General features: G+C 43.0%; 1 protein-coding gene across 4 annotated transcripts in view; it reads left to right on the forward strand.

The window, feature by feature from the left end:
* Positions 1-22,500, forward strand: part of Adamts9 (ADAM metallopeptidase with thrombospondin type 1 motif 9) — a 171,203-nt gene that overhangs the window by 41,964 nt on the left and 106,739 nt on the right. For all 4 annotated transcript variants that reach the window (XM_085840276.1, XM_085840279.1, XM_085840278.1 and 1 more), the window contains 8 exons: positions 165-269; positions 8,366-8,511; positions 12,627-12,808; positions 12,899-13,035; positions 15,099-15,216; positions 15,463-15,558; positions 21,871-22,037; positions 22,124-22,253. In XM_085840276.1, the coding sequence (XP_085696402.1) occupies positions 165-269; positions 8,366-8,511; positions 12,627-12,808; positions 12,899-13,035; positions 15,099-15,216; positions 15,463-15,558; positions 21,871-22,037; positions 22,124-22,253 (1,081 nt within the window). The remainder of the gene's footprint in view (positions 1-164; positions 270-8,365; positions 8,512-12,626; positions 12,809-12,898; positions 13,036-15,098; positions 15,217-15,462; positions 15,559-21,870; positions 22,038-22,123; positions 22,254-22,500) is intronic.

Below are 22,500 nucleotides of genomic sequence, written 5' to 3' on the forward strand. Positions count from 1 at the left end.
TGGGTGGCTGCATTTTGGAATGTATATTAATGATAAGTATTTTATACCAAGAAAGAATAAAAAATCCCTTTGCAAGCCAACTTTAACCACCAGCAAAGCATAATCGAAAGGGATTCTTGCCCTGAGCGCTTACACCATATCTCATCTTTCCCTGCATGGAGCAGATGCAGTGCAGACGGCTCTGGTGCAATAATGTGGATGGAGCACACAAAGGCTGCAGGACTCAGCACACGCCCTGGGCAGATGGAACCGAGTGTGAGCCTGGAAAGGCAAGTACCGCCCTGTGTGGCCTCTCCTCCTGAGACAGAAGCGCTCCTGACTTGGAAGGAGTCCGTGTGGTGTGGTGGCGTAGAGTATAAGCGTGGTGTGTTCCAGCATACATATTCTTTGGAGGATGAGGGCACAGCTTACAGTTGAGTGCTGTGAAACAATTTTCACATATAAACCATTTAATACATGGTGATTTTTTTTCCTTGTCTATGAATGGCACTGGAAAGCTATTCCAGTTGAGCATATTAGAATCAAAGAAATGCCATGCCCCTGCAAACCAGGTGTCTGCATTGTTCTTTTCCCAGGCTTCTTACTGAGTGTGTTGTTTTCATGATGTTACCTGGGACATATCTTAACCAAGATTCTCATGTGCTGGTTTTGATTTTAATGATTCCCATCAATTCATTAATATCTAAATAAAATTGTATTATTTGTAAGGGTCAGGGATAACAGGGTTCCATGCTGTTAGGAGTATGATTGATCTGACCTTCTGCACCTGGGGTCTACCTATGGACAATGGTGGTTCCTCGATTTCCTCATCACACCCAATCATCTGCTGAAGGAAAAAAAAATCTTAGTTCTAGGTCCACATGGCTTGTGTCTCTGACCCTGGATGCAATCTGTGGGAACTGTTCCCAAAATTCTTGTCCTTCTTAGCATTTCTTTTCTTTTCTCTGTCTTTTTATTTTATTTTACTTTACTGCTCCCTTTGAACAGTTTGGAACATCTGAGTTCCCGTGCCTCTACTTTACCTTGTATACCTAATGATATCCAGGATGTTTCCTTGGCAGAAGAACTAAGAAATCAATGAGAGAATTTTATTCTTCCTTAACTGATTTTGTACACAGAGAACTGAAAACAAAACGAAACGAAACGAAACGAAACGAAACGAAACAAAACAAAACAAAACAAAACAAAACAAGAATTTCCCCTGAGATCAGTCAAGTCATCTGGGGAAGAACTGCCCCCAACCCCTTCAAGGATGAACCCTCCCTCCCACGGCTCTGACCCTTGCTTCTGAGGGACAGTGGGTTGCTTGACAGACCCTGAACTTGGTCATCTGAGTGACTTCACTTTCCACCAACCAAACGTGAGGTCTCTGTTTTTATGAATCATCTCTAAAGGTGGCTATGGTAAAAGGAAACAGGATGTGCAAAGTATCTGGTCAAACTGTATTTCTGAAGATGGTTTTGGATTAAGTTGAGAACAAAGTCAGCTAGCTCATCCTCTCTCTTCCCCAAGGCTGGGTCCTAAATCATTAATTCAAAGTGTAGCTTCCCAGAGTAAGGGCTAAGCAAGAAATAATAGACATACTAGCTTCTGGAACTTTAATCATTTAAAAAGATAAAAAGACAGACAGACAGACAGACAGACAGACAGACAGAGGTGAAAGAAGGAAGGAAGGAAGGGAAGGAGGGAGGAAGGGAGGGAGGGAGGAAGGGAGGGAGGGAGGGAGGGAGGGAGGGAGGGAGGGAGGAAGTTTTTGTTCAAAAATTAATTTGTTTTTTAATTTATTCTTATTTTTTATTTTATTTATTCACTTACATCTCACTCACTGCCCCTTCTCCTGGAGACCCCCTCCCACAATCCTTCTGCCCTACCCCATTCCCTTCTCCTCTGAGAGGGTGGAGCTCCTTCCTCCCCCATATACCTCTACCTGGCACATCAAGTTTCTTCAGGGCTAGTCACATCCTCCCACTGAGACCAGACAAGGCAGCCCAGCTAAAAGAATATATTCCACATGCAGGCAACAGCTTTTGGGATAACCCCCACTCCAGCTGTTTAGGACCCACCTGAAGACCAAGCTGCACATCTGCTACATATACATGAGGGGAGGCATGACTAGGTCCAACCCTTGTATGCTTTTTGGTTGGTGGTTCAGTCTCTAAGATCCCCAAGGTTCCAGCTCAGTTGACTTTCTTGGTCTTCCTGTCAAGTCCTATCTCTTTTGGGGCCCACAATCCTTCCCCCAACTCTTCGATAAGAATCCTAAGCTCCATCCACTGTGTGGCTGTGGGTCTCTGAATCCTTCTGAGACAACTAACTGTTAGGTGTAGCCTCTCAGAGGCCAACAATGCTAGACTCCTGTCTGCAAGCATAACAGAATATCATTAATAGTGTCAGGATTGGTGTTTGACAATGGGGTGGGTCTCAAGTTGGACTAGTTATTGGTTAGCCATTCCTTTGGTCTCTGTCTCATCCCCTGTCCCTGCATTTCTTGTGAATGGGATAAATTTTGGGTCAAAAGTTTTGTGGATGGGTTGTTGTCCCTATCACTCTACTTGAGTTCCTGCCTGGCTACAGTAGGTGGCCTCTTCAGGCTCCATAGCCCCAATGCTGTGAGTCACAGCTAAAGTCACCCCCATTGATTCTTGGGGCCTCCCTTATGTCACATCCACAAGATGCCCCCACATCTCCACCCCTGTCAGTTGCAGATTTCTATTCATTCTCATGACCATCAGGCCATTTCTTTTGTTCCTCCCGACACCTAATCATGAGACCCACCCCATCCCCTGTTCCCCTCCCCAGACCCCTCCTACAACTATTTTATTCCCCCTTCTGAAGGAGATTCAAGCATCCTCACTTGGGCCTTCCTTCTTGTTTAGCTTCTTTGGGTATGTGGAGATAGCATGGGTATCCTGTATTTTATAGCTAATGTTCATTTATAAGTGAGTACATACCATGCATGTCCTTTTGGGACTGGGCTACCTCACTCACATATTCTCAAGTTCCATCTATTTGCCTGCAAAATTAATGCTGTCTTTGCTTTTAATAGCGTAATAGTATTCCATTGTGTAGCTATAATACATTTTCTTTATCCTTTTTTCAGTTGAGTGACATCTAGGTATATTCCAATTTCTGGCTATTACCAATAAAGCTACTATGAACATAGTTGAGCAAGTGTCTTTGTGGGATGGTGGAGCATGTTTGGCTATATGCTTAGGAGCGGTATTACTGGGTCTTGAGGTAGTACTATTCCAAGTTTTCCGAGAAACCACCAAATTGATTTCCAAAGTGTTTCTTGTGTACAGCAGAAGGATGGATCCTGTTTTCATATCCATTCTGTTAGCCTGTGTCTTTTTATTGGGGAATTGAGTCCATTGATGTTGAGAGATATTAATGACAGTGATTGTTAATTCCTGTTATTTTTATGTTTGGTGTGTGTGTGTGTGTGGGGGGGGAATGGGAGAGGGAGAGAGAGGGAGAGAGAGAGGGAGAGGGGAGATTCCCCTGGTTTTGCTGGTATGTAGCACTTGTTTCTTGGATGTAGCTGTCTTCCTTGGGTTGAAGTTTTCCTTCTAGTATTTTCTGTAGGGCTGGATTTGTGGATAGATATTTTCACATTTAGATTTGTCTTGAAATATCTTGTTTTCTTTCATCTATGGTGATTCAGTGTTTTGTTGGGTATAGTAAGTAGTCTATTTTTTTGTTTGTTTGTTGGTTTTGGTTGTTGCTGTTGTTGGCGGTGGTGGTGGTGGTGGTGGCGGTTTCATTTTTTTAGAGGTTGCAAGATATCTGTCCAGGCCCTTCTAGCTTCTAGAATCTCTGTTGAGAAGTATCAATTGTAATTCTGATAGGTCTGCCTTTCTATGTTACCTGGTCTTTTTCTCTCACAGCTTTTAATATTCTTTCTTTGTTCTGTAGATTTGGTGTTTTGATTATTATGTGGCGGGAGGATTTTTTTTCTGGTACAGTCTGATGTATGTTCTACAAGCTACTTTTATGTTTATAGGCATCTCTTTATTAGATTGGGAAAGTTTTCTTCTCTGATTTTGTTGAAAATATTTTCTGGCCCTTGGAGCTGGGACTCTTCACCTTCTTCTTCCATTCCTATTATTCTTAGGTTATTTCTTTTCATGGTATCCCAGATTTCCTGGATGATTTGTGCCAGGAATTTTTTAGGCTTAACATTTTCTTGGACTGAAATACCAATTTCTTCTATTGTATCTTCTAGGCCTGAGATTCTTTCTTCTATCTCTTATACTCTGTTGGTGATGATTGTGTCTTTAGTTCCTGTTGTCTTCTCTGGGTTTTCCATCTCTAAGATTCTCTCAGTTTATGTCTTCTTTATTGCTTCTATTTCTATTTTCAGGTCTTGAACAGTTTTATGTATTTCCTTCACCTATTTAATTGCATTTTCTTGTATTTTTTAAGGGATTTATTAGTTTCCTCTTTAAAGGCCTCTATCATCTTTATATGATTGGATTTAAGGTCATTTGCTTGTGCTTTCATTGTATAATGATATCCTGGGCTTGCTGTAGTAGGGTAGCTGTGCTCTAATGGTGTCATATTGTTGACTGTGTTCTTTCAAGGGATTTTAGCCATCTGGATGGCTTTGGTTATGAATGTTTCCTGTTGTAGTAGGAATTGAGACGGGGGTTAACCTCGATGGCTGGTGTTGCAGGCCTCTGATGGGTGTCCTTTGACTGTATGGTTCTAGATCCACAAATCTCATGAAAGTGGGCAGAGAGGTAGTGGGAGAACTGAGGTCCACTGGGGATAAAAGACTACTCAGGACCAATTCTGAATTTCTTGTGGAGCTTTTACCTTAGTATATCTAAGTGAAGAGATGGCTTAGTTGAAGAGATGGCTTAGTTGTTGAGAGCACTGACTGCTCTTCCAGAAGACCCAGGTTGAATTCCAAGCACCCACATGGCAGCTCACTACTGGCTGTAACTCTTATGTGTGTGGTATACAGACATATGCAGACAAATCACCATTGTATATAAATAAATAGGTGAATAAAATAAAAGCTAATGTGTCAGTGGGTGCAGGATCACAGGTTTTGTGGGAATGTATTTCTGAGGTTTCCACAGCATTCCTTAAAATTTGTACATGACACTCATTCTTACACAATCAAGACATGATTTCTAAGTCCTTCTAAACACAGTAGCCCATAGGCTGCTACCAGTTGACAGTAGCTAACAATAAGCATAACTCCTAACTGACAACGTGCTTACTTGATTAGGATAGAGTCAGCTCATATCACTCAGATTGGCTGATCTCAGAAAAATCACTGGTTGTTATATTGTGGCTCTTCACCACTCAGGTGATGCACCCATCCACTGTGTCTGTTCTTGACACTTGTTACTGCTGAGAAAATCACAACAAGGGAGCAGTTCCAAGAATATGATGAATTGACTTGTATTTCGTGTTGTTTAGTTAGTGTAGTCCCATCATGAAGGGACTCCGAAACTCCATGCAGTTTTAGGGTTTCCCACAAATTCTGGACCACAGAAAGCCTTAGAGGAGGTCTGCTGTGCCAGGTGCTCAGCTTCTATTTTTGCAGCCAATCAAAAGAAAAAAAAAAAACAGTTCAGGACACTCTCATAGCTTCTGATAGAGTAGAGGGGTTGGAGGGAGCCTTGGACAACCTTCCAAAAGACTCTGTCTTCAATGGTTAATGGATTCCACTAGAAAATGGAGTTCAAGCTTTCCACAGAACAGGCAAAGACCAGTGACAACTAGTTTTAGAAAATGGCTGTGCAGAGAAAAGAAGTTATACTCTTAGTTGTGTTTTAAAACTTTGGCCATGTCTAATGGGTCTTATTAAGGAGAGATAGAGGTAGAGGTAGAGATAAAGGTAGACAGATAGAGATAGAGGGATAGAGATAAATAGACATATCTTCCTATTGTTCAGAATCTGTTTGCAAAGGAGATGTTTACATTGGCATAGAAGCTGTGATTATTTTGTGGGTTACACGCTGATTGCTCCGAATTGACAGTGTATTACTTTTCTCCAGCTCATTCTCATTCTCTTTGTCCAAGGCCCTTCTTCTGCTCCCTTCCTTTCTTTCTGCCCTGCTAAGTCAGCCTATTTTTGAGCTAAACTTCTACTACAATGTTGTTTTAATCAATGGCTCACTACTAATGTCTCCTAATTTTCTCTGTTCTCTTGTTAAGCCCACAAACATGTTCATTTCAATCCTCTTTGTGAGACTGAAGTTTGAAAATCTCTTGTTCCAAGACCTCTTAGAACAAACTTGACCTCGACATCCCCTTCTCTGACCTCTTAGAAAGGTGCATGTATGGAAAACAGCGTATGAATCTAAGAAAGGCTAGGGCAGAAGATGACTCAGTGGGTAGCAGTGCTTGCTGTGCAAGCTTGAGAACGTGGGATCAAGTACCAGAACTCATGTAAACAGCTCTGCATGGCCTTACACAGGCCTGTAACCCCAGCATTACAGGAAAAGACAGGAGAATCAGCGGGGCTTCCTGGGAATCAGCCTGGCTTCCGGTTGAATGAGAGACACTGTCTCAAAAAGAATAGGGTAAAGAGTGAAACAAGAGGACACCCACTTCCTCTAATGGCCTCTGTACATACATACATGGGCACATATGCACACTACTCTGTGCTCACACAGAGACACGTACTAGCACATATGTGTGTGCACACACATACATCCAAGTCTGATCTAATCTCAACTCAATCCACTAGCCATGTAATGCTTGATTGTTGTCTTAGTTTTCTGTTGTTATGATAAAACACCATGGCAAAGTGACTTGGGGAAGGAAGGATTTATTTGGCTCACAGGTTCAGGTCACATTTCTGCACTGAGAGGAGCCAAGGAAGAAGGCTGGAGGCAGGAATTGAAGCAGAGGCCATGAAGGAATGCTGCTTATTGGCTTGCTCCCCAGAGCTTGCTTAACATGCTTTCTCATGAAACCCAGGACAGCCACCAAGTACATGTGGCCTCCTGAGCGTTTGAAGACTCATTGTGGTCTGTGATGCTACTTATGTGCAAAGCAGGATCTACAGACAAGTTATGGAAAAAGAGGATCAAAAAATTTTTTACAGTCTGGACATTACAGTGTATATTTTTACTACTAGAACTCAGGAGACAGCGGCAAATGGATCTCTGTGAGTTCAAGGGCAGCCTGATCTACATAGGGAGTTTCAGGCAAGTAAGGACTGTCTTCAAAACAACAGAAGAAAAAAATCAACTTATGACTGGAGAAATGGCTCAATGGTATAGAGGATATATTGTTCTTACTGAAGATCTGAGCCAGGTTTCCAGAACCTTGTCAGATGCCCTTCCTCAGATGCCTCGAGAAGATGGTTACAGAGGAAAAGGCCAGGATACTCCAATTCTGTACTCTTCCATTCCCCACCATGCCTTTCTTTCCTGAGAGGGATCACCCCTCTGTGTCCTTTACCTGTCTCTTGTTTGCCTCTGCAAATCAAAGAGGCCTCCTCCATCCTCTGCCCCTCCCCCTCCCTCCCCCTCCCCCACAGAGACATCACACAGTTCAGGTCTAGTGTTCCACTTCAGAGGTTCAAGAGAGCCACAGGAATCACCCTCCTGTGGCTGTGGCTACTGCCACTTCTTTTGTCCCCAGCTCAGTTGCCTGGGTTTTATGTCTCACATGAACAAAAGCTGGAAGTTGAAGAGGGCTCCTCCACTCCTTGTCTTGTCGGGGAGTTTTATTGTGTTTTTATTATTATCATTATTTTTAGCATCACAGGCCTCTTCCTGCTCCAAGCTGGAGAGTCTGAAACCACCAGGACAAGAGGAAAAACTGTAATAAAGTTTAGGACTCTCTGTAATCTGCCCCTTTGCTTTAGTCTGATCCTAAGTGCTTTTGTGGGAGTGGGTTTAGAAGAATTAAGTAGCTAACTCCCCCTCCTCCACTGTAATCAAAATTGGGGTTTTAAAATCAGGGCTATTAGTAAAACTTTCAATTTTTGCGAGATTGTGGAGTCTCGAAGCCTTGCTAGTAGATTCTGCAAATTCTTTAATTCATTATCGACCTCTCTCTGCAGTCCGTGCCCCATTTCCACTCCTTATTTTTCCAAATACACAGACTAATTGAGCAGTTTAAAGCTGGCCATTAGAGCTATCCATTCACCATAGAGCCGGCCACTCACTGGCTTGTAATTTTTAGAGTAAGCTGTAAATGCAAACACCACCTAAAAATCAATGAGCATGATATTAAAATGCCTGCAGTATCAATTACTCATAGGAATAGCGAATTTGCAGTGTTTCAAACCAGCACATGAAACTTAAAAGTGTGATGTATTTCTGTGGACAGCTGGTCCTAGGATGGCTCACAGCATCAAGCTCTCCCTCACTCTTCCCCTTATTAAATGCAGCACTGCAAGTTTGGATTTTGTGTTCCCAAAGAAATGGAGGGCCCTGCAATTGATGGATCCTGGGGAGGTTGGAGCCACTTTGGGACCTGCTCAAGAACGTGTGGAGGAGGCATCAAAACAGCCATCAGAGAGTGCAACAGACCAGAGTAAGTTCCAGAAGGGATTGCTGTCATCCCTCCTCCTGCAGAGGGTTGGGAAAGTATTCAAAAGGAATTCTTCAGCTGGGGGCTGTGGAGAGAGCTGGTGGACTTCAGGCCTGGGAGACCCAAGGTATCCAAGGCACTTTAATTCCATGAAATTCTTTTCCATTCCAGATTTGCTGTTATTCATTAAGTTTGTCTGACAAACAATTGATGCTTTTGCCTTGGCTGCTCTTAATGATCAGGCTATGTCATTGAACCCTAGAGTTTGGGATAGCATGCTCAGAGTGAGCAGAGAAATTACAAGTTGGCGCATCCAGCACTAACTAGGGCACCATCCGACTTGAGGATCCTTATCTTGTTGTTTTCTTCCCACATTTGGCTCAGGGATTCCTGATGGCAGGAAAAAGAACCTATCCAGAATCGGTTGATAGGAAACAGGAAAATAGGAAATAGAAAAAGGGAAACAAATAGGAAATAGGAAAATAGGAAAGAGAAACAAATCAGAACAAAAACCTAGTTTTAAAAGTCAGAAAATGACTCTTTCTGGGTACTTCTATTTTGCTTTTAAATTAAAAAATAGGTTAAATTTCAGAATTACAATGAAATTTCATATTTGTCAATTTGCAAAAAAGATCATGTACTTGATATTTCCCACTCGGGCTTTTACCATAGCAACCTCATAAAAATCTTACTTTTAAAAATCAAGGCATGTTAGCCAGGCATGGTGGTGCATGCCTTTAATCCCAGCACTCGGGCAGCAGAGGCAGGTGGATTTATGAGTTCGAGGCCAGCCTGGTCTACAAAGTGAGTTCTAGGACAGCCAGAGCTATACAGAGAAACCCTGTCTCGAAAAACAAAACAAAACAAAAAATCAGGACATGTATGTTTTATTTAAAAAAATTAATTTTAAATGTTATTTTTGTCAGTACAGATGCAACACAAAGGCTTAAATTCCCTTACATTTGTATTCGTTTGTGCTTGTGCATGCTCACACACATATGTGTGTGGGGGGGAGAGGGGGGTGTCAGAAATGACCTGAGGGAGTCTGGTCTAGTCTTATATCGGGGATCAAATTCAGATTGTCAGACTTGGTGGCAAGAACCCAAAAAGTTGAGTAATTGTCACCCCCTGGGTTTTAAAGCATTGATTAGAATGAACTATTTTCAAAATGCTGAGAACTGGTTATTATGGAAGATCTATTAACCAATGAAACAATAGAGACATCAGTTCTGTAGCATACTCCGTTAAAGGTCAATTGAAACCTCTAACTCCCCATCTAACTCTGGAATGGGAATTCTCCCTGTTTAACCATCAGCATCTGCTGATAGCCTGGAAGCATAGGACCAACCTACCTTCCTTGTTTCAGGAGAGAATTTTCTGGGCTAACCCAAATGTGATTGCCCTAATTCATGTAAATATACAAAGCAGTTGATATTTCTGTCCCAGCCAATTTTTAGACAGAAACTCGGCTGTCTTTAAGAGTAGGATGCACCTGCAATAGTGTTTGCAGAAACTCCTTCCTAACCTTGAGCGTGTATGATCCCAAATTTAACAGGTTGGGTTGTGTAACATTGAAGGAGTGACCTAAGCTGCCTGTACAGAGTGATAATTAATCTCCCAGCTTCCTGAAGTCCTTTCAATTTCTATTTGGCACAAAGTAACCTTAAAAGACCTTTTTAACTGGGAGATATAGCTAACTATATTTTCAAAGCTGAGTTTCCTATAGTTTCAGTATTTGCCTACTTGGAAAAAAAATAGTAGTAGCCAAACAAATTTTTTAACTATGGGATTAATTTTTTTCTATTCTGAGAGGTTTATGGTTATAGATTTCCATATTATACGGTACACACAAATCTGATAGGAACCACATTGTCTAAGAGACATACAGTTCAAAAGGGCACATTTACATTCATTAAAGCCATATGTAGAGGTAAGGAGGAAATTATAATCTGCTTTTACACAAAAAAACAAAGTCGCAGACTGAGTTTGATATGCAGAGTGCTGGGATTGAAGACATGTGTCACTGTACCCTGCCATGTGCATGCATAAAGAAGGGGAAAACTCAGTGTAGGGGATGCCAGGGTGAGAAGACATGAGTTGGGGGAAGCACCCTCACAGAGGCAGGGGAGGGGGATGGGATAGGGGGGTTCCAAAGGGGAGACCTGGAAAGGAGAAAACATTTGAAATGTAAATAAAGAAAATATCCAAGAAGGAGGAGGAGGAGGGGGAGGGGGGATGGGGGAGGAGGAGGAGGAGGAGGAGGAGGAGGAAAAAGAGGAAGCTGGAGCTCAGGGCACAGTAAGGAGAGGGGAAGACTGGAAGCCAGAACCAACCTTACTACCTACAGTCTCCCCCTGCCTCATTATGGTCATAATTGATATGTCTCCCAGCCCCTAAAACATCTGCTTGAAAAATAGAACAAAACCTGTTTGTTTTTTCCCTTCAAAAATCATTTCTTATAGTTAAGATTACTCTGAAAAATTCACTGAGACAGAAAAACTGTGAACTTTCTCTTGGAGCTTCATGCTGTTCTGAGATCATTGTGTGTTCTGAGCTGTTCAAGCCTTTGTGGCTGAGTTCTGAGGCCTCCACTACCTCTCTGATGAACTTGGCCAGCGGCTGATATCTGGGGGTGGGGGAGTTGTGTAAGGTATACTCTGGGTCACATCTGGAAAAGACATGTGCAAAGTTTCATGCTGTGAGTAAATTTGCACTACAGCGTGTCACCAGAGTGTACCTACTTGAATGACACAGAGGTAAGGAAGCCGGGGTTCTTTCTCCTCCTCTTATGAAGTGGGTCAAAGGTGAACATATGGTGTGTTTGCTGATCTAGTTTATAAACCAACCCTAAAGAGGAGTTGTTGGAAAGAAGAAGGGGAAGGACAAAATGACAAGCAGTGGAAAAGGGTGTGTTCCTGTGGTCTCCTGTGAGGGGGCCAAGGTGTAGAGGACCGACAGGAAACAATCTTAGTGGCATCGCTACCTTTCCCTACAAAATTCTTACAGTTGAAGGACTACAGTCATTTGGGAGAAGGGAAGAAAACCAACTTCATATGATCAGGCTCTTTGTTTATACTTGACATACTATCCTCAAAGCAGGTTTACAAAATCTAGGTCTGATGATGCATGCTTCTAACTCCACCATTCTGGAGCTGTGGGGTAGGCAGATTAGGAGTTCAAGGTCATCCTCAGCTCCATACGGAGTTTTAGAACAGCCTGGTATACATGAAACCTAGTCTCAAAGAAAATAACCACAAAACCCAAACATAAAATAGCGACATCCCATTTCACAGTTGTAAGTGCCAAGGCGACGTTTGACTGATTGACTTACGTTAACAACTAAGCAAAGCTAGACCCAGAGGAATTGAAGGGCGACGGAATGCAAACCTGAATCTGCTGCCACGTCCTTACTGGGGGAGGAGGACTTTCTGCAAGATTCAGAGGTGGAAAGACCAATCGGTCTCATGGATAAGGGGCCTGGGACAAACAGGGTTGTCACAATCAGCTGTTCTGCAGAGGTAAACCACTGGATTGTTTTCACAAAATTGGTGGTCAGCATCTTTTTAAAAATGAACTGGATCAAGCTGGAAGTCTTGGGGACTCTGAGCCCTGAGTAGATGAGGGGTTCAGGGTTGACTAAGAAGTCTCTGGAGATGATCACTCTGGTGACTCTAGCATCAACACAGTAAGGATGCAGAGGTCTTCTTCAGGGGTAGCCCAGAGACTTGAGTTAGAAGCCATCCAAGAGAGTACTTTGAGTCCACAGATAAGTGTTCAGTGTTGAGAAGGGCAGGATGGGACTCTAACAGGATGGAGAGGGCAGGGAACCTTCTATAGGATGTAAGGGCAGGGTAACCTTGTGGCTCCATGGGCAAGGACACGGACACAAATGTTGCAAACTAAAGTTACTGGTCCAACAGCTTCAGGTAGGTTCTTGCTTTGAAGTGCTCAAGCGATTTCTTCTTTTGCCCTTTGCTAACTCAAAGTTGCTTCCTTAAGACCCAGCAAATCACAAGTGAAGCCATGATGAGTGCAGACATCATTTCGAATACATGTTGCTTTCCCGAGTATAGACATCATTTCCAATACATTGTGTCTGTTGCTTTCCCTTTTCTCAGGCCAAAAAATGGTGGGAAGTACTGTGTAGGGAGGAGAATGAAGTTCAAATCCTGCAACACAGAGCCCTGCATGAAGCAGAAGCGAGACTTCCGCGAGGAGCAGTGCGCTCACTTTGATGGCAAACACTTCAACATCAATGGTCTGCTGCCCAGCGTACGCTGGGTCCCTAAGTACAGCGGAAGTAAGTGTACTGGGGCTGGAGCGTGTGGCTGACAGGCTGGCATTCAGTCCAGGCATGGCAGTCACATCGCATCACCGTCTTCCTCTCTAGTTTTGATGAAGGACCGGTGCAAGTTGTTCTGCAGAGTGGCAGGAAACACAGCCTACTACCAGCTCCGAGACAGAGTGATTGACGGAACCCCCTGTGGCCAGGACACAAATGACATCTGTGTCCAAGGCCTTTGCCGGGTAAGTCCATGTGACATTTTCTTCATCAAGCTATCCCATTACCAAATTGATTTGTGGCTTCCTTAATCGAATGACAGCTGCTTTTATCTGTGACTAACTCCTAGGCAGTGTATCTCAAGGTATAGGCCATGGATGCATTTCTGTCTTCATCATATGATTCTGATGCACGAGATACCAAAATTTGAGAACCACTATTCTAGATTTTTCTTGATGTTTTCATTCTCTATGAGGATCTATGCAAAAGTTCTTCCTGAATATTTATTATACCAATTTACATATGCATACCTTTTCTATAACTGAGTGCTTAAGGCTAAACCAAAGAACTAACACACACACACAAACACACACACACACCATATCTGAGTGCTCAAACCCCAAGAGCTTCCTAACAGAGGTATTTCTTGATTAAATTGCCCATATTCCAGAAAAATGGAAGGAGGAGGAGCTAGCCTCTCCCAGATTTCTCTGTCATTTTAACTACAATTGCCTCACCCAAACCATGCCTGTCCATTAGTGTTGGAAAGTGAGCTGAGAAACGCCCGGACAATGTGCAGAGAGTCTGACTGGCCTTTCAGGGCCGTGACACTATTTTGTGTTTTCACTAATCAAAAATCATAGCTAGCTCAGCCAAACTCTAAACTGACGATAAAGGTCACTGTAGGTGATGAAAATGGTCACTGTAGGTGGCCCACGAGCCAACTAGAGGCACTGGTGGATCCGGTTTGATTGAAAGACCACCTAAGGGGCCAGAGAGATGGATGGTTCCATGGTTAAGATTGGGAGGCCGAGGCAGGCAGATTTCTGAGTTCGAGGCCAGCCTGGTCTACAAAGTGAGTTCCAAGACAGCCAGAACACTAGTTGCTCTTGTAGAGGACTTGGGTAGGGTTCCCAGCACTCACCTTGGCACTTGACAACCATCCCCTAAATCCAGTCCTAAGAGGATCTGATGTTTTCTTCTGACCTCTGAAGACAATAGGCATGCATGTGGTTTACATACATATGCAGGCAAAACATTTGCATACATAAAATTAAATATTTAAAAAGAGAGCATACCTAAGAGATTTACCTACCACTCAGCTTACACTGACAGTGTGGGCTCTCTTGTCATCCCACTCAATTGCAACACATTGAGCTTCTCAAAGACAAGTGTGCACTAAGGAACAAGAGATGAGAAGGCTCTCTTCTTCTGCAGACTTGGCTGTTGCCAGGGTCCTCCCTGGAGCTCAGCACACACCTCTTCATTGCTTTGGTAAGGAAACAGGTTGCCCTGTCATACTTTGCCAAGTATGTAGAGAAAACGTTTCAACCTTGCGATTGCACAGCAAAGCAGACTCCCAATCTCTCCTGACAATTCGGAACATCTCAGTGCTGGAATCCTAAACATCAGCAGTAGCCAGCTGGGAGTGACTGGACTTGTCCCTCAGGCTGTGCAGTTCTCTGGTGTGATACCAGCATTACTGCTGTCCTTTAGCATTCGTTGCTGGGTAGTTTTTCTCATTTGCTCTGCTTATGCACAGACCATCACATCTCAGACCTTAGTCTGTGTGAAGCACCTGGGAAACTGATTAAAACGATAGTCCTGGTTCACTAGAGAGCAGAATCTAGTGCAGTGCTTTTCACCCTTCCTAATGACGTGACCTTTAAATATAATTCCTCATGTTGTGGTGACCCCCAAGTATAAATTTATTTTTGTTGCTACTTCATAACTGTAGTTTAACTACTGTTAGGAACCATAATGTAAATATCTCTGTTTCCTGATGATCTTAGGTGATCTCTATGAAAAAGTCTATAGAGCTTAAAGGGGTTGTGACACACAAGTTGAGAAGCACTGGTCTAGGGGTTCACTATGTCTACAGCATCCGGACTGTTAGGTGACTGTGGGTCCAATGACCACATTTTAAATTGCAAACTGTGGACAATTTGAGTTCCTAACCTTTGCAAGTTTTAAAGCTGATGGCTTCTTTGTCATTTGTGGATTCATATCAATGACAGGAATGTACAACTTGCCATTTTATGATCTCTATTGTACTTACCACGTATTTCAACTGTTTTCTTTTCAAAAGCAAGCTGGATGTGATCATATTTTAAACTCAAAGGCCCGGAAAGATAAATGTGGGATTTGTGGTGGAGATAATTCTTCATGCAAAACAGTGGCAGGAACATTTAACACTGTCCATTATGGTAAGAATCTGCTCCAAAGAATTGGGGGAAAGGAAACATTTAAACATAAATTGTTAACTTCAGGTAATATAGAAAAGTATTACTGTGAAGGGCAAAATCAGCCTTGCTGTGGTATATTATTAATCTGGCTATAAGGCATCTTGTAGTGGTAATTGTCTTTCTTTGTTGCCTGCCTTTTATTTTATCCATCCTTAGAGAATGTGTAATGCTCAGCAGAATACTGATTTTCTGCCAAATTCTTTGCAGGTTACAATACTGTTGTCCGAATTCCGGCTGGTGCTACCAGCATTGACGTGCGGCAGCACAGCTTCTCAGGGAAGTCTGAGGATGACAACTACCTAGGTAATAACACAGTCTTGACATTTACAGGAATTCGGAGTCTCCTTCTGGAGCAGTGGGGACCCGCTACTTCCTTCCTCCGTTTCACACAGCGAGCTTCCTTCCATAAAGAAGATGATCTTGAAAGCTACCATTTTATTATTTTTTTCTCCTGAATATCCCCTCAGAATATTGACTCAGGGGTTATGTTGTTGTGGTATTCAATAGCACAGGATTTGCTCCAGATCTTATAAATATCCTCTGACTTTAGTATAGATGTCATGGAGACCTTTAAAAACATGTGGCTGCTGGGTAACTGACTTGCAAATGTTTTCTTAGAAGCGTTATTTGATTGAAATTTTGTTATCAGCTCTACCCAGGAGCAGACTCTCTCTAGGTCTATTTGATCTTTTATTATGCCTGGTATGTATCTCCATTTCTCCTTTCCAAAAGAGTCTATCATGGCATCCGCTCTTTAAGCCACCATTACAGAAGTCAGCCTATTTCCCTATGTTATAGGTATTTCAACTTTTTACCTTTCACATATATTCCTTACATCTAACCACACAATTATTTCATATCTTTTCTTATACTTAACTGCATAAGTAGTTCATATATATTTCTCATTTTTAAACCACAACACACCAAAGCCCTCTGTTCATTTCTTAGTAGCCTTCCAACCTAGACCAACATCAACTTCTTGCTCTTCAAACCACCTTAAGTAATTTGCCCACTGCCCTGTGGAAGAGTGGTATGGGGAAGAGTGGAGTGACAGAGAGGGATTTGCCAGGTCGCCTTGTATAACTAGGCTCCTCGGGCTTTGGGGCTTGGCCATAGCTGGTACTTGGCTGTAGAAGAAATCAAAGCTGTCTTGCTGAGTAGTCCGTGTTTTAAAAAAGCAATTGATTTACTGTTTCTCCTAAAATGTGCTGGAAGGAATTCTATTTGCCCATCTGAGTGAAGCCTATAGAGGTCTACTTCAAATATTCAGACATGTTTGTTGAACTGGCTAATGAATATTGGTTGAATCAAACGAAAACTTACATCTGTATTTTGAAATGTCTGTAGGAGCTCGTGCATTCACATCCTGGCATCTTACCCATGCTAACTTATGTGGGAGTCTGTGTCACCGTTCTGTAGTCACTTGCTATTGTGCACCAGCATCACTTTCAACACAACAAAACAGACTCAAATCACCAAACTCTATCTTCTTGAAGCCTTCTTTTCATGGGTCGAGAAAGACAAGAAGCAGAAACCTAGTAAGCATGGTGGTCCATACTGGAAGAAGGTGATCAATGGTATTAGAAAATCCAAGCAGCACACAGAAAGTGGATTACAAGGATAAGGTGGAGATGAAACATTTACAGCATAGGAAAAGACCATTAAAGTTGTTGTAGGTGAAGGGAGTCTTCGTAAAGTCTTTGGGTATGTGTATGCGAAGATGACAGTGGAGTGCGTGTGTGTGTGTGTGTGTGTGCTTGCACACAGATCATATCACCTACTCTGCTCTCTTATGATTCTTATCAGGACTCAGTGAAATGGTGTCTAGCCTGAGGGCCAGCAAATGATCTCTCTGCATCTGACAACCATACCATCTGGGCTTACAAGCCTTTAGACACACACACACACATCTACTTATTTGGGTGGGGGTAGGAGATGGGGGTTAGGTGGGTGTAGGTGGTTGTATTCCTGCCCTTAATGGTTGTGCAGCCACCATTCTGACTCATCATTCCCAGGCCCTCTTTGCAAAGTCTTTAAAGTTGAGCTACAGAAAGAGCAAGTCTGTGTGCTTGCTGCTGAATGAAAGGGTAGCATCTTAGGGCTAAATGGCTTTACAGAGACATCATGTTGAACCATGTAACTACTGTAAGGATCTTGTTGTAAACTCTGAGGGACACAGGAAGCTGCTGATGGTTTTGAGCTGCTGCTGCTGCTCCTGCTGCTGGACATTTTCAAAGGAATATCGGGCTGTTATCTTGAGCATCTCTGGTTAAGAAGTTATATCAAGGATCCAAGAGAAGTCTAACATGGTGGTATGGATCTTAACTCCAGCACAGAGGAGGGTGAGGCAGGATGGTGATGAATTTGAGGCCATTTTGGGCTACATAGGAAGCTGTTGTCTCAAAAATTAAAAAGGACAAATAAAGAGTAAAGAGAAAGATGCTATGAAGAGGAATGCTGGTAGCTTGGCCTCAGTGAGGAACATGGAGGTGATGTTGAGTGGTAGGGGTCTGTGTCGATCTTCAGTTTGGAGCTTTCTTGATTTGCTGATGGACTGATCCTGGTATAGGACGGGGAAAGAAGGGTCAGGGGCTCTTAGCACTGGGTCTAGTCCTTGCCATCTATGAGTATAACATGATGGCAGGCACTGTAATCCCAGCACTCAGGAGATACAGTCAGGGGGATCAGAAGTTCAAGGTTGCTTCAGTTACATAGTGAGTTTAAGACTAGTCTAGGCTACATGAGACCCACTCAGAAAAAAAAAAGAAAGGGAAAAGAGGAGTAGGGAGGGAAGAAGAGGGAAAAGGACAAAGGGCAGAGCTGTGCTAGAGTCAATGGAGAGAAAAATTCTCAGGTTTGGACCTAAGCAATGGGAGGGAGGCAGTTACTATCGTGGAGATAGGAATTGTTACTATTCATCCACACAATCACAGTAGTTTAAGGTCAGTGCTGTTGTGTGCATCTTTAGCTCTTGATGCAATGCACATATGAGAAACCCTGAGTAAACACTTGCTGGATTGCTAAACAGCCATTGCTCGTGCTTCATAGAAAATGGAATTCTCTTGGAGATAAAGGTTCACCTTCTTCAAAAGGCTACAAAGCCTAATTTGTAATTAATTGCTAAACAGCTGCATCTGCTTTTCAACACCGCGTATTAAATTGAGTGGTAGCTTTACAAGAAAATGAACAGGACTGGGTTGTAGCTCAATTATGAACCATGTGTTTACAATTGAACATTTATTTGGCCGTAGGTTCTGCGACACAGACAGACATATAAACATGCATATGCACAAGGACACACACACACTCACACATGCATGAATTAAAATAAGATAATTAACAGGCTTCTGGAAACCACCTTCAAGTTACTTTTGGGGAATCCCACATTTCCCATTCTACAACTGCTTGAAATATGTCAGGCATTTCCCTCCTCCACATACTTAGTTATAAATCTGAGCTTCTAGTAGTTTTTATGTTCTGAGTTCATCCTAATTAAGTTAAAGAACATGGCATGAAGTGTCCCTTATAAATTAATTTCTTGAGAGCCAAAAACCATGTTGAATCCTTTCGTCCCTCTGTTCCAAAGGAAGAAGGTTCTCTTCTATTTCCCTTGGGAAAATAACTTCTGTCCAAGCACTGTCCGCCTCGGTTCTGTTGATTGCAACCAGCACGTGTGAGGTGGTTGAACTCAAGCAGAGTCTGCTGACAATCTTTGCTTCTTTCCTGGACATTTCTTAATCTCCCCGTGAAAGAATGAGAAGAAAGTTAAAGGGGACGGGTCAGCAGGAACGGGCAGTATGGGCAAGCCACTGCTGCGCCCAAGGGAAGCCTCTCTGAAAGCAAATGTGGAGTGTGCAAGCATTGATGGCAAGTCACAGCCCACTGAGTGTGAAGACAGACCTCTGAGGGAGCCTCTCAATGGCTCTTTAAGAAGCTCTGGTTCGTAAGGGGGATCTGGTGTCACCCAGGCTAGAGTGTGTGCATATTTACCCTTAGCTTGAAGCAAGGTGCTATGTGTTAGCAGATCCCTTTAGATACTTTACAGCCAACCACCCTGTTCTGCTGAATTCAGTCATTGCGTTCTGTTACTAAGCAACCTTCATCCTGATTCCCAATAGCTGTGTGAAGACTGGTCAAGTCTCCCACTCTCCCTGGGTGTTTTGAGGAGGAATTCTTTTCTAGTGGAACCTCCGCAGCAACTAGTTCTGATGACGGGAGGGGCAGCAACTCAGGAAATTAGCTTCCCTAATCTCATTAGCAGGAAGTGGAGCAGGGGACTCTGGATTTGGGGAAAGAGTTTGTTTCTCTGAGGTACTGAAGCAGAAAGCCTGCCAGTCAAAGGTCACCTTCCAAGCGGATCCCTCTTGTTGGGTTAAAACCATGTTGCACTGCCCCTGCCTTGTTCCTCTCTCTTCAGGAGATGTAACCATTTTTGTGATACTTACTTGCCTCTGGGATGCTTAGCCCTGGATTAATTCTGGCTGTGGGAAATCACTCATCCATGCAGTACAAGAGAAAACCAGGGTTTCAGTTCACTGATACCTTAGCGTAAGTCTGTGGACATACCATTTATAGGAACAAATCTTGAGAAGGGTTTTGGGTTTTACATTATTTGAGATCTTGTCTGGTTGTGCACTCACCACTAACCGGCATAAGAAACAGGCAGTGAGGAGCGGCCTTCCCCCAGTTCTGTTAGAAGCAAGAGAGGCAGCTGAAGCCACAGGAAGAGACTTGGGGATTAACACAGAAGAGACCATGTTCTTTGCAAACAAAGCCAGATTGATGTTCAATTTATAACTCTGGCATGGGGCACTTTATTCTCCCGTTTGGAGTAGCTAGTGTATGACTTATGATGGTATCGACAGTACATCATGCTATCATGTACAAGTGACCTGATTTGGAACCACCCTAGGGCGCCAAGGGAACAACCACATTTCTCTGTGACCCACTGGAAACCCTGCATCTCACTCAGCTGGCAGGTCTGCAGCTTCTGGGGCCAAGAGTGAGTGAGATGTGGTTTTCTGAGGTTCACACCAGCTAGGGAAATAAGTCTCAGGATTGAAGTGTTCTATCCTCCTCTCAGGGGTGTCAGCTTCAGTCACTCTTAACAGCATCTTTCACTGGCCTGCTAAGGGTTGGGGTCTTAGGGTTTAAAGAGGTGAGCTGTGAAGTGGTTTTAACTGTACGAAAAGGTTCCTGCAGTTTAGCAAAACACGCCAAGCTGTTAAAGAGCTTAGCCTGAGCATATCTTGGTTCTATTTGTAAACAAGAGGAAGAATGACTGAGCGAATTTGCCTACTTGACAAATGTGTGCTGGCTCTCTGCTTTGGACAATTTGAGTGTCTCACAAGCTGTGGAGACAGAAGCTATCTGGCCTTGGTCAATGAACTTACTGGTTGGTAAATTATGCCTTTCTCATTTGTACGTCCATATCTACAAATGTGTGGCATGCATTCACAGAGCAGCCTCACAGAGGTGTGATAAGCAGTACACTGCAAGCTGCTTCTTACGAGTGGAGTGGCTGGCCATGTGCGAATGGGCTGCAGGTGTAGAAGATGGGCTTAAAATGAGGCCATGGTATTGTATGGTAAGTGCTAAAGAAAAGTGATCTCACCAGGTTTAAAAAGCTACATATGTTTTTAACATTTTATGTATTTCATTTAAGTGATATGCACGTGCCACTGTATGTATATGAAGGTCAGAGGACAACTTGAGGGAACAAGTTTTCTCCTTCCATGTGGGTCCTGGGGACTGAACTCAGTTTTGTAAGGCTTGGCAGCGAGTCTCTTTTTCCTACTGAGTCACCTTGCTACCCCTCACTGAGATTTTCATCTTTAGAAAGTTAATCTAAAAAGCATGAAAGTATCTCTCTCCTATGTTATACCTATCCAAATTACATTTTAATTTAGATCATGCACTGGCTGTTGGAGTGGAAAGTAAAGTGATCCACAGAGATATGTTGACATAAATTGTCCAGTCAAATCAGGTGCTTGGAGGTATTGCGTCCTTAGGATTCAGTTCAATGGCAAATTGAAATGCAGTCATTTTAGAGAGAATCTCTGGTTATCCCAGGCATTGTGGCTACTGCTTTGAACCCCACCACTCAGGAGGCAGAGGCTGGGGCAGTGCTGCAAGTTTGAGACCAGGGTGAGAAACAGTGAATTTAGACCACTAAAATACAATGCATTTCTGCTGTTGCTGTTGTCTGATACACACATTGATTTTAATGCCTCAACCTCTGTCTATAATCCTGCGACTGTTGCTGTTGTATAATTAACTTCAGAATACTGAGGACTTCTATATCATATTTCTCTTAGTTTACATAGAAAACATCATAGGTAGGTGGTTTTCTTTATCTCCATTTATAAATAAAGAAACTGAGACCAAGAAGGATTGATGGTCCAAGGTCACATAGCTAGCACATGGAAACCAAGACTGTGGAATCATGGCCTGGCTGACAAGCCTGAAGTCTTCTCTTCTGCCAATCCCTGCCAATCAGGCTGTTCTTATCTATCTATCTATCTATCTATCTATCTATCTATCTATCTATCTATTTATCTTCAACACAGCCGGTCACTGGCAGGACCTCACCCAATTCTCTTTTCCCATCTACAGCTTTATCAAACAGTAAAGGTGAATTCCTGCTAAATGGAGACTTTGTTGTCTCCATGTCCAAAAGGGAGGTCCGAGTGGGGAGCGCCGTCATTGAGTACAGCGGATCTGACAATGTGGTGGAAAGACTGAACTGTACGGACCGTATCGAAGAAGAACTTCTCCTTCAGGTAAACACTGGGCTGGTGGCCAGTGGCTCTCTCCTCTTGGCACTGCAGGCCAGCAGACTTCTTCCCAATCTTTCCACACATTGCAGGTGTTGTCCGTGGGAAAGCTGTATAACCCAGATGTGCGGTACTCATTCAATATTCCCATTGAGGACAAACCTCAGCAATTTTACTGGAACAGTCACGGGCCGTGGCAAGCATGCAGCAAGCCCTGCCAAGGTATCTGCTCAAGGGTTTCCAGCTTCTATGGGTTTGAGGATGGGGAGGGGAGAGGCGTAGGCATGAGGGGCTCTGTTTCATTTATTTACTGGTTTACTGATTTTTTTTTTTTTAAGAACAGCTATGTATATACAATCCACAAACCTTTCTAGCTGCATGCATCTTCTCACTTCTTTTACCTAGACCTTTCTGGTTGTTTCAGTTGTCAAGTTGAATTTTATAAGATTCAGGTCATGTCAGGTCACAC

This window comes from Mus caroli, unplaced genomic scaffold, assembly GCF_978045245.1.
Source record: "Mus caroli unplaced genomic scaffold, Mus_caroli_1 scaffold_7, whole genome shotgun sequence".
In the NCBI taxonomy this organism is placed as follows: domain Eukaryota; kingdom Metazoa; phylum Chordata; class Mammalia; order Rodentia; family Muridae; genus Mus; species Mus caroli.